Source organism: Microtus pennsylvanicus, chromosome 3, assembly GCF_037038515.1.
Source record: "Microtus pennsylvanicus isolate mMicPen1 chromosome 3, mMicPen1.hap1, whole genome shotgun sequence".
NCBI classification, from domain to species: Eukaryota; Metazoa; Chordata; class Mammalia; order Rodentia; family Cricetidae; genus Microtus; species Microtus pennsylvanicus.
The window spans coordinates 108,770,100-108,783,101 of record NC_134581.1 but is presented as its reverse complement, the minus strand read 5'-3'; the positions used below and the strand labels follow the sequence as shown (position 1 = coordinate 108,783,101).

General features: G+C 37.5%; 1 protein-coding gene across 2 annotated transcripts in view; it reads right to left on the bottom strand.

Annotated features, from left to right (window-relative positions):
• Nucleotides 1-13,002, bottom strand: part of Cntn5 (contactin 5) — a 1,171,096-nt gene that overhangs the window by 328,275 nt on the left and 829,819 nt on the right. For both annotated transcript variants that reach the window (XM_075966832.1, XM_075966833.1), the window contains one exon: nt 2,722-2,925. In XM_075966832.1, coding sequence (XP_075822947.1) covers nt 2,722-2,925 — 204 coding nt within the window. The remainder of the gene's footprint in view (nt 1-2,721; nt 2,926-13,002) is intronic.

Below are 13,002 nucleotides of genomic sequence, written 5' to 3'. Positions count from 1 at the left end.
AAGCCACTCAGATCGGGATGGCCCCTGTGGAGGCAAGGCCCTCAGACACCAATGTGGCCACATGTGGCAGCCCAAATCCTTTGCATCCTCATGGCTTTTGTGGCAACAGGAGCCATCAGCATTAATGTAGACCATAGCTGCAGGCAGGGCCATGGACCCAGACATGCAGTTGGCAGCAGCTGAGGACTGAAAATCACCTTGGCCCCAGATGGGAAGCAGGAATCCCATATCGGTCGGTTCTTTGCCACCTTCACCTCCATGGATCTCCCTCTCTCCACAGAACATGAACCACTCTGCCTCTCTCTTCCATGCCCCTCCATACACTTGCCAACCATAAAGGCACTCAACTACTTGGGGCCACAAGCGAGGACTTTAGCTTCTTCCCATCAGCCCAGGGAAAACAACCCTGGTCAGCATATGTGAACCCATCTCTGTCACTAAAGATATATTTTTCGATTTTTATGTTATGTTAGTGAGAGTACCTGCTTGTTTATACGTGTTCTATTTGTGTATCTACTATCCCTCCAGGACCAAAGAAAACAGTGAATTAACAGGAAATAGAGTTATAGGCAGACATGAACCTCCTGATGTTAGTTCTGGGCACAGAACCTGTGTCCTCTGCTACAGAGAGCATAAAGTACTCTCCAGCCCTGATACACCGATACACTCTTATTGCTACTGCTGACTTCAGCATCTCTCTCTCTCTCTCTCTCTCTCTCTCTCTCTCTCTCTCTCTCTCTGTGTGTGTGTGTGTGTGTGTGTGTGTGTGTGTGTGCATGCGTGTGTGCGTTACTCCCTTAGGCATCTGTTGGGCATGTGGTTTTTCAGCTCCTTCTGTGGTCTCTTTCATTTTATTCCACATTATAATCTTTTACTTCATCTTTAATTTTTTACCTTGCACCCTTTCTTCTTAGTCCAAATATGTGTCCGTGGTGCAATAGCAGCATGACAGTTGTGGGGATAACATAATATTCTCTAGTTGGATTTGAACTAATGACTGGGACTATAAACCAGAATCTTGTGTTTGAGAAGGCTGTATTCTATGGATAAAAACTTGCTACTGTTTTTTTTTAATTTAAATTGACATGGTTATCCCTTTGCATATGTCTTATGGTAGAGCACAACTCTAACAATGTATTTGGAAAGTATTTTAGTGTCCTACTGTTATGAAGAAATGCCATGAGTATATAACCATGGCAACTATTATGATAGAAAGCATTAAATGGAGGCTTGCTTATAATTTCCGAGGTTTGTCCTCTGAAATCATCATTACAGCAGAGAACATGGCAGTATACATAGTACTGGAGCAGTAGCTGAGAGCTACATTTGGGTTTACAGGCCCAGAGAGAGGGTAAGGGACTGGACCTGGCCTGGGATTTTGAAACCTCAAAGCCCACCCTCAGTGACATATTTCCTCCAAGGCCAACACCTTCTAAATTTTGTAATCCTTCTAAATGATTTCACTCCCTGATGATCAAGCATTCAAATATATGATCCTATGGGGATCATTATCATTCAAATCATCAAAAGAGTATATATTTTTTTAAGAAAGAATTTTAAAAGTAGGGTGTGGTTGTACATACTGACAGCACTTAAGGGGACGGGAGGAAGAGGACAACAGTTTACAGCTAGCCTCTGCTAAGCAAGACGGTCTCATGGGGAAAGAGCATATAGAAGAACTATGAAAGTGTTGAAGTGTAGTTTTTTAATACTTCAAAATCAATCAGAATTCTCATTCTCAAGTTCACTTCTTAATAATGTCTTCATGGATAATTTTTGTTGCACAGCAGAGCAATCTGCATGCCATATATCACCTATAATAGAGCACTTGGCTGTGCTAATGCAATGCCTAACTGTAAATGTCTATAAATACAAATGAGGTGTTTAAGTGTGAAGATCCTGTGGATAGATGGCGATTCCTATAATTATAGCATCATTACACCTGCCTGCACCACACTGAAGAGTTGAAGTTACAACTGTTCCTATTATTGGAAAAGTAATAACAATTATAATTGTACAATAAAATATTAAAAGCTTAAGACTGAATTTGAAGACAGATGAACTACAAATGCAATGAAAACTGAAGCCATAAAATTCATACAGTTCATACACATATGTTCCAGACAGACACTAAGGAGTAAGAAAAGAACTGTGGAGCTCATGAGCCTCTCCTTTCCAGATGCTCGCATTCTAATTTTTGAGTACTATTCTAAGTATTTATAATCTATGAATCCTCTCTCTCTCTCTCTCTCTCTCTCTCTCTCTCTCTCTCTCTCTCTCTCTCTCCCTCTCTCTCTCTCTCTGAGTGTGTGTGTTTGTGTGTCTTCCTCAATTACTCTCTACCTACTTTCTGAGACAATCTTCGCTGCACCTGACTGATTCAGCTTGGTTGGCTAGCATGCTCCAGAGATCCTCTTGTCTCTACTCCATGCTGGCCTTATAGGCATGCTATGTCTGACTGTATACACAGGTACTTGGGATTTGAACCCAGGTCCTGAAGAGTGCAAACATTTTATGCACTGAGCCATCTTCCCATCACTCATCTCAAAATTTCTATTTCGAGGCATGCATAAACCCAGATTAAAGGGAAGAAATTATAAATAAGGTAGTTCTGTTTTAGTTTATTTGCACTTAGGTCAATTTCTGAGAAAATTAGGAATAGTACATCTTTGGATTTACATATGAAATGCTGATCATTTAAATCCATGCCAGGTAACTCACCATCATTCCGCAGAGTGAGCGGTGTCGGAGGACTGAGCACTCGTGCATTCGTCACGGCATTTTTCACCAGACAGATATAGCTGCCAACATCTGATGGTTGCACTTTCGATATATAAAGGTTGCCTGTCTCTTGGGATATGAACCTCCGACTGTCCTCTGCCACAAAGGAGGGGAACTCGTTAAAGACCCAGCTGTAGATGATCTCTGAAAACACACAGAATTCAGTTGTTGAATAATACAGATCACTAACAGACAAAGCTCAAACTACAAAGAATAGACATTCTTTGGATCCAAGTCCACACACACTTGATCCTCAAATAATCTAATATATTATATTAAAAGAGTGATTCTGGTTTATACTTGTGGAAAGTCACACAACCCTCAGAGATGTTGTGAACTTACTCATTTTCCCTTTAATTGTGAAGTTCATTAAACAAATGCTTAATAGTCAGCATTGTGGTAACACAGAAAGTGAAAATTTAAGAGATAATTCATTGTTCTTCTACCCCAACTTCATGGGTTGATGTAGCAAATAGGTTACTGAAACCTACAAAGGAGTTTAAAGAGACGGCAGAATAGAACGCAATGGAAAATATGGGAGATGTGTACTTAATCCTGCTGATGCATACAGACTTCTCTATTTAGGAGGCAGCTGGAATTTTGTTATTACCAGTTTGTTCACCACATATTGGTTGTGAATTACCTTAGACCAGACAACATACCAATGAGAAAAGGAAATGTCACAATTTCATGGACCTATCCATCTGAATGGGAGAAAGCAAGATTAAAAGGAATACGGGGTTAAGGTTAATGAATGGGAAGAAAAATGGCAGTGGAAAAAAGAAGAGAACGAAAGCACCCTCACTGAGCTGGAGAGTGGTCAGGCTAAAGGAGAGCCTGGGAATCAGACAGGATCTCCAACTCCAGGATGAATGGGAAAATGGGGCAAATGGGTGATAAGGAGCAGGACTAAAATGACAATGACAGGACACTGGTTTAGTAGTCACAGAAGACATTGCTTTTGAGTGACAGTGGCAATGATGATCGTGAGGAGCCACAGACTCTTGATAATGCAGAGAACATGGCAGAAGAGTGCAGGGACACACTCAGCAGGCAAGAACACTTGTTCTTGCAGTGACCCAAGTAAGTTCCTAGAGCACACATTGAGTGGCTCATAACTGCCTGGAACTCAGGCTCCAGGGTATCTGACACTTCTCTGGCCTCATCTGGACACCTACATTCACAAGCATGCGCGCGCGCGCACACACACACACACACACACACACACACACACCACATATAACTAAACATACATTAAAAATAAAAATATTATAGAAGAACTAAGAAAAAGATCAATAATGATAAGCAAGAAAAGACAAATATTAAGGATTCAGCTTTAAGTAACTAAGCAGTGTAGGAGAGAACATACATTTCTGTCTCTAGATGGGACAATGATAAAATCAATGTTCTTTGGAGATGTGGACACAGTTAAACTGGGGCCTTAACCGTGATCCCTCAAGCTCATATAATGTCAGCTACACAACTTGGACTCAAAAAGGAAGCTTTTCAAATTTGAAACAGGGCCATTGAAATCTCAGCTGGCTTCAAACTCACCTACGTTATAACTGGAGGAACAGATCCTACAGCCTTTGTTTTGCATTACTTGTTTAACAAGGCAAGCTAATTAAGGTTTTAAAATAACAAACAAGTTATTATAATCTACCTTTGGAATTAAGAGGATTCACTTTATATTCTCTTTTGCTGTTTTCCTCTTCAATCACCCTCTGTTCTTTCTTTATCCTATCATGGATTGTTAAAAGTCAGTTCCCATCTCCTCTTCTACCTAGTTCAAAATGGGGAAGCTGACCTTGAGTCAACATTTCCAGATGCTCATGCAAATTTAAAAATACTGGGGGAGACATAGTCCCAACCAGACATCACTATTCACTAAATGAACGCTCCAACATTGGAATTTAATTATATCTAATCAAGTAATTGGCCAAAGGGACCCTACAGAACACCCCCAATAACCCAGGCTGTCACCAAGGGTATTAGTTGCTCTCCGTAAACTGATGGTAAATCCTACTGCAGAAGATAATGCCTACAGAAGCCACTGAATACAGAGAAGACAGGCTGGTGCCTACCCAGAGCCTTTACTCCCACTTGCTAGTGTTCATGTACTGAAAGTGCTCTGTAAATTACAGAGGAGAAAAGTAAATGCACACGAACCCAGCTACAAAATTCATGATGTAAAATGATGATCTGCCACCATGATCATCTGCTGTTGGAAGTGGAGCCTTTCCTTATGTCTGCTTTGTATAGCAAACTAAGTATTCCTTTGTAATAATTGTCAATTGGGTTCTGCTTTAGGGATGGAGGCTTGTGCCCATTTTATTTTTCCTCTAAGAACTGGGTCCACTTCCAGCAGCAGATGATCAATACAAGGCAAACTCAGCAACTTACTGGTATCATTGAAGGGTTTTTAAAACTTACAGATCTTTTGCTTATACATTATAGTTTTATTTATTTATCTTTAACCAGATTTTTGTGAGTGATAATGTGTGTTAATCTTGTCCTATTCTGGTTTCTTTGTTTTTATTTTATGCAATTATTATTATTTCCATTAATAATTACTTAGATTCTTTTTAAAAAAATATTTATTCATTTATTATATATACAATATTCTGTCTGTATGCCTGAAGGCCAGAAGAGGGTGCCAGACCTCTTTACAGATGGTTGTGAGCCACCATGTGGTTGCTGGGAATTGAACTCAGGAACTTTGGAAGAGCAGGCAATGCTCTTAACCACTGAGCCATATCTCCAGCCCCTTACTTAGATTCTTGATTGTGTTTTAATAAGACAGAGAAAGAAAGGATATGGATTTGAATAGGTGACAAAGTGGGATGATTCTGGGAGCCACTCCATAATCAGAATATATTGAATGAAAAAACTCTATTTTCAAGTAGAAAAAATCATTAGAAATAGTCAAGTGGACTTACAATGATTAAGCCCATACATAAAGTATAAGTTATATGCACACCATTCTAATGAAACACTAACTGCAAGGACTTCCCCATCTGAGGATGCGGCCCCTCTATCTAATAACCCAGTACAAATTTAATTTGTTATTCACAAATAATTCACAGAAATTTAGTCTTTCAATCATATGTATTCCATAAAACTTTACTGAAGTGTCTCAAATTTTTGCTTACTATTTGAAATTTAAAGGTGCAGAGAGTAATGAGCAATTAAAAGTGGTCACTAAAAGAATCACTATTTCTTACAATGATCGAAACTTTTTGAGTCAATGGTTTGCAAAGTATTTTGATTCGAGGACACTGGTACATAAAATTGGCACTTTTAACATCTCACAATTAAATGGGAATTTAGGGGCTCAAAAATGCTGATTTATTCCTGCAGTTTTCTTTTTCACAGAGCTAAGCAGTTGACAGTGACAAAGGGGACAGAAGGGAGAGCACTGCAGAATAGCCCAGCTGACACCCTGAAACTGGGATAGACTTCCGGCCTGTGCCCAAAATAGAAACACTGAGTGGAGTCAAACATCTTTTAAGATCCCTGTTTACTTTCTCCATTAAGGCTTTTTATTATCTATTAACATTTACTTAAAGTCTCTTCAAATTTTACTTTCACAATAAAGAAGAATACAGCTAATTTAAGGAGATGTTATAGTCTGGGACATAAAACAATTCAGGGATACCAGAAAACACCTTATAGCTTTAGCCTTTACTTGTGTGCTACTCTATCGTGTACTCTGTGCCTAACTCTTTAAAAAGAAAAATATGTATTGATTTATTAAATAATAACATTTCAGTATCATGTTTTATTTCAGAATATATTGAGACTAACTGGTTAGCCATGACTTTCCCATTTCCAAAGATGTCTTTTCGGATAATAATGAATTTCCTTATAGACCCAGGCTTTTGGTTTCCTTTTGGAGACTTTTTGTCTGTTTATGTTGAATTCAAAAGTTGTTCTAGTTCATTAGGAGTTTAACCCATTCAGATCATTGCTTGATGGATGTGCTTTATCTCAACTCCTTCTTTCTACTAACCCAAATATTCATCCTTAATGCTGACACACTCAGGTTTCTAGGCTTTAAAATAGATTTCCATGATATGAAGATACACACACACACACAGATACACACAGACACACATACACACCACACATACCACAACATTCTCTCTCTCTCTCTCTCTCTCTCTCTCTCTCTCTCTCTCTCTCTCTCTCTCTCTCACACACACACACACACACACACACACACAAGATCTAGGAGGAATAGCTCAGCATGATAAAGGTATTTATACAAAAGTTTCAAGTTAATATTGTACTGAAAATCCAAAGAGTCTCTCTTCCTAAAGTCTTAAAGAAGAGAAGATTTCAAGAACTGATGCTCCTGAGAGATTCCACTGTCCCAGAACTCTATTCAGAACTCCAAGCCATTCAATTTGTGAGAAATAACATTTTGTTTATATATGGATAGTATTATCTTTTATTCAGAAACCTCTCAAATTTCACTCAAACACTATTAGAACAAATTAATTCATCTTTGCAATGTACCAATTGCAAATTATTTGAAATACAATCTAAGAAGTTTAGAAGTGAAATACCTACAATAAGTACATACTATTTAGTAAAGTATCCATGCTTTGACAGTTATGACATTGATGAAAGAGAATGATCGAGTTGCTAAGAAATGACAATGCATTCCACATTTATGGATTGGAAGTATGCACACTGATAAAACATCAACATCGTCTAAAGGGATTTAAAGTCAGTACAAAGTAACAATGGTACCCGTCAAAGATCTAAAGCAGCAGTCACAAAGTTTATATGACCATAAATAGCAGAAGCACTCTTGAATGACCTGTTGTAACTTGATTTTAAAATGCAAGACAAATGCATACTTATAAAATGATTTTGACATCAGCACATATACCGATGAATGGGACAGAGCGGAGTCTAGACATAAATGAATGCATTTGTGGTCCATTTATAGCAAAAGTTCTAGGACAGGCACTGAGAAAGAAGAGCCTTTTCAGTAAATGATTCTGGGAATGCTATGTATTCATACACGGGACACTGAAAATAGACCCTGCCTGTCACCTGCCATAAAAACGAATCTTGAGTTAACTGAAGCCTTAGCCGAATCACTGAAGCACCAGTGATAAGCCTTGGAAGCTGCTGTGGACCTTTTGTTTGTCTGTTCTGAGATTATTCTGCAAAGGTCAGGAAATAAAAGCAAAGATTAGACACAGACTTGAAAGTTTCTATGCAGAGAAGCATGCAATAAAGAGAACTAATGCACGGTTTATAAAGAAAATATGTGCAACCTATACATCTGATAAAGAATTTATACATCAAAATTTTAAAAGAAAGAACTCATGAACAAGCCAGACAAACAGCAAAGGGAACTGTAGATCTGAATAGGTGTTTATCAAAAGAAGACATCCAAACATCCAAGCATTACAAACAAAAATGTTCAGCCTAATCGTCAGCAAAGAACGACAGACCCGGAGAGATGGCTCAGCAGTTAAGAGCACTTACACATGCGTAGGACTGAGGTTAGATTCTCAGCACCCACACCATAGATCACAACCATCTTAACTCCTGTTCCAACAGAGATGACCCTTCTTCTGGCCTCCTGTGGGGACTTCATGTGCATGGAACTGCTGAGGCTTTGGAGAAAGGAACACGAACTCTTACATGCTGCTGCTGGAATTGTGAACTCCAGGCACCAAGTAAAACTGACTGGCAACATCCCACAGTAGGGAAAACTAGACGATGTTCAAAGAAAGGGAATGATATGAAGAGATACCTGCACATTCAAGAAGTGTGATACGCTGCAGCAGAGAGATGGAAGCTAACTAAGTTCCCATCAGGTGATATGTGGACAGAAATAGCGTGAATAAATGCTGGAATACCATTCAGCCACTGTCATCTGTGATAACATGTGCAGAACTGGAGGTCTTGATGGTAAGGGAAGTAAAAATAGGCACAGAAGGTCAAGCACAACTCATGCACTCGTGTGTGGGATCCAAACAGGAGAGGTAGAGGCTGGGAACAGAGCAGTAGTTACAGGAGACTGGGAGAAGGGTGAGGTACAATTGCGGCACGATGAGTGAAAAGTAATTCATTTGCACGATGCTGTACAAAGAGAAGTAAGAATTTCTCATGTGCTACTTAGCACACCGAGCATAAATGGTATTTTTATGTAGTACTAACAAAATCTAGAAAATTGGGACTGGAAAAAAAGCTCACTGGTCAAGAGCACTGGCTGCACCTCCTGGAAAATTTGATTCTCAGCATCCTCATGACAGCTCATATCATTTACATCTCCAGTCATTGGAGATCCAATACCTGTTCTGTCCTCTCCAGACACTAGGAAAAGAAGTAGTGCAGATATATATGCAGCAAAATAACCCAAACACCTATTTTTTAAATTAGAAAAGTGAACTTATTCTATGAAGAAGTTATGAGTTGTCCTTTACCTAACTTAACATATTGTATGTCCAAGTGTTGAAGCTTCATGGTACACACACACAGACACATGGACACACACATTTTAAGTAGTTAAAACAAACTTACTTTAAGAAGTTTATGTGTATCTTTAACAACTCTGAGTCCTGGACATATATTCCCATTTAATCTAACACAGAAGGATTTTTTAAAATTCTTTTGTGGGTTCCTGATTCTTAATAAGTTCATCATCTAATGTGATAATATCAACTCCGTGAAAGAAAACAATCCTGGAGTTATCTTTTAAAACTTTTGCCACTACTTTAGCCCATTTTCATATCTTCCCTTAATTAAACCATCACAAGGAGATATTGTTATCATCAGCAATGGAACTCATAATGTTAGATGGGCATTGAAAATTTAATTTCTTAAATGTGGTGGTTGGGAAAATGCAGGCAGGCCCTGCCTTCCTTGTAACTGAGGGTTCGGGTTTATAGTTTCACACATTGCAAACCTTCAACGCTGTTCTGCAATTTATTCAGTGCCAAAGTTGATATTCTTCTCTTTGCTCCCTTGACAAAGAAAATCATTACTTAAATGACAGACTTCCACATCCATGGGATATGAAAACTGGCATTTCCATATGGGTGAGGATGCTCATTGCTCAAAGCAGTATGGCATTGATGGAAAAAAAACCCAACCTATCAGAACAGGGAATAAAACCATGTACTGGACTCCTCAGTTCTTAAAAACAATTTCAGAGAGCAATCATATGTGATTCATTTCAGAATTTTCTAATATAGCTGCAATTTGAGAAATAGCCATTATTCTTTCTCATGACTTGTATGCATAGAGAAGCTAAGGGTTAAGAATTTAGAAAGAACATCATGCAAACAGCATCAGTGAAGTTCACTGGCTCAATTAATAATAGCACTCTCCTCCATGAATGCAGCTTCTCTATCCCTGTCATACACTAAAGGGAAGACTAGAAAGCCAGCAACTTCGTTATTTTTATGCTTTATTCAACTTTATTCTGTATATGAAATTTCAGGTAATTGTAAGCATTAACAAAAGGCTCTGACTTTGCCTTCTTCTGCCTACTCCCATAGTGTAAGATTTAACAATATTTGTCAAATAACTAGAATTTGGTTTATTGAAAAGTATAACTTTCAGTTCTAATGGCTAAATTTTGTATTTTCAATTTGACATACTTTTGAACTTTGCATTTTGTATTACTGATACAACTGAAGTACATACTAGAAGTAGTTTAATATTTCTAATTATAACATTTATTTTAATTCCATTGCCCAATATGACAACCTCTCATAATAATTTAATTAAGTAAAGATACTTGAATATGATAATATTTGAAAATAGTAAGTTAGTGGCAAAATTATTAGTTAAAAATTTTCTAAGATAGTTTTTTTCATGGAGTTGATACAACCACACTGAATTCTTAACTTATTAATGTCACATAAGAAACTGCAGAGACTCTCCAGTACTCCTTGCAATAAAACATAAGGAACAACAGAAATTAATAAGAAACACCTTTTAAAATATTATATTAAACTATGTATATGCATGTAAATCTTACGTGCATAATAGATGTGTGAATGTGTGCATCGCACAAGGAGTCAAGGAGGGGGTCCTCTGGAACTGGAGTTGAAGGCAGTTGTGAGTTGTGTAATGTGGAAACTGGGAACAGAACTGGAGTCCTTTGTGAGAGCACTCAGTGCTCTTAATCATTGAGTCAGCTCTTGACCCCCAAAAGCAATATTTATGATATTGATGAGTATCATTGCTATAACAGAAAATGTCACCTTTAGTCATGTCAAGTACTTTTGGAAAAATAAAATCCATATTTATTTTTCAACACTGTATTTTCACAAAGTCAATGCCTGTTCTATAGTTGAACAGTAAATACTTATCAAATATGTGAATAGTTATGACTAACTATATGTATACAGGTATGTAGAACTTGTTAAATTTTTAGCACAAACATGGATTGGCTTCCATATTTTAATTTGCATTGAAAGTTTATTAGTATAGTCATAGACTTGATTTGTTCTACTGAATCAGTTACATGGATCCTTAGATATTGGAGGGATATTACAATTGGAGGTATTTCAGATTATTAACAATCTTACATGTAGTCTTCTTCAGTGTCTCTGCATGGACATAGTTAATTGGCATTTTTGGAGAATTTGGTTTGGTAGCTTGAACTGCTAAATGGAGTATATATAAAGACAATTTTGGTGGCTAGATTTATGGTGGGTTTGTAATAAAGACCATCATGGGACAAGCATAATGATAGGAGTGGGCAGCTCCCTGTCAACAGAGTTCTTGCTTTTCATGAATAAAGAATTAAGTACCAGAATTCGTGTGGCATCGTTTGTAATCCCAATGCTCAGGAGGAACAGACAAGTGGAGCTCCCTGGTCAAGCAGACTGGTCTACTTGATGAGTCCAGGCCAGGACAGTGGGTGATTATGTCTCAAAATAAGAGGGTTCCTGAGGAAGTACATCAGAATGTCTCATCTGGCAATCACATATAGGCTCATGTACACAGGCACATGCACTCATATATACAAGTTTTACAAAGTAGCATCAAATCATTATATACAAAGCACTGCTTAGGTATTATGGGATATAATAAGGGGTTGGGAAAAGTTTGTAAGAGAGTTTAATATGAGTTGCATATTACACATTTTTTCACTTTATTCTTTTTTCCTAACTTTACTTCATACATATGTGAAGACATCATTGTGAGGAAGATCTTTGGATTTAGTGTCATAAAGATCAGAATTTCAGAGCCCTCTTACTGTCTTCTAATTGTGAGATTTTTGAGCAGGATATGTAGCTTTATTAAAGCTCTAGTCTCCTAATCTCTAACCTGAACTGAGGGTTCAGGTCCATGTAGGGAAGATGAGATAATGCACTAAAGGTTAATCCTTAAGAAATGGGCCCATTAGTTTTCATTATTACTTTAATCCTCTTCAACATTGAAAAGAGTGGGTAAGCCAGGTGATAATATCACAGTGTTGAAGGACAAAATCGAATTTGCCTCTATCATCAAAAAGTTACCCTTGATCATTAGGCCATATTGTGTCAACTACTGTAGTCTGGTTTTTGAGTTTTACTTTCAGTTTTTATAAAAAAAAATAAAAAGAGATGGTGATGTTGTTTGATATGTTAATGCCCAGGAGAATTGGACCACTTAGGTGTGTGTCCAACCTAAAGGAACTGTTCTACAAAGGCAGCATTGGCTTACAAGAAATGTCCTAATACATTGAAACAATGGGTATCCATCTTGTACTTTGTACAATGGGATTTAATCTCTGAAAGTGTCAAAAGTTTCTTTCCAATAAATACAGTCAGCAGCAAATAGCCTAAGAGGAACAAAAACAAGACAGGTGTCCTATTCATCACTAATCCTAAGAGAATCAAGATATTTTAAAATATGTTGTAAGGTATGCAGGAGAGAAATTCCATCTGCTTTAAACATAAAATTACCCCAATACAAAGCAGACTTCATTGTGACATTGCATTTAGTTACCTTGACTGAGTAAAACAAAGAACTAATTCTCTTTAAGGTTATAAGACATGCATTTTTATTATGCTTATTACCTAAAGTCAAAAGAAGTAGAATTATACTTTAAAATTATAATATGACACTAAGACAAAATAAATTTTTATGTGCACGTAATTAAAAACAATGTTGGCCAAATAGAATATAAGAAAGGGACATTTATAACAAAAACAGTTGCAAGTTGGCATTATTCATGATCCACAAGTTACAAAG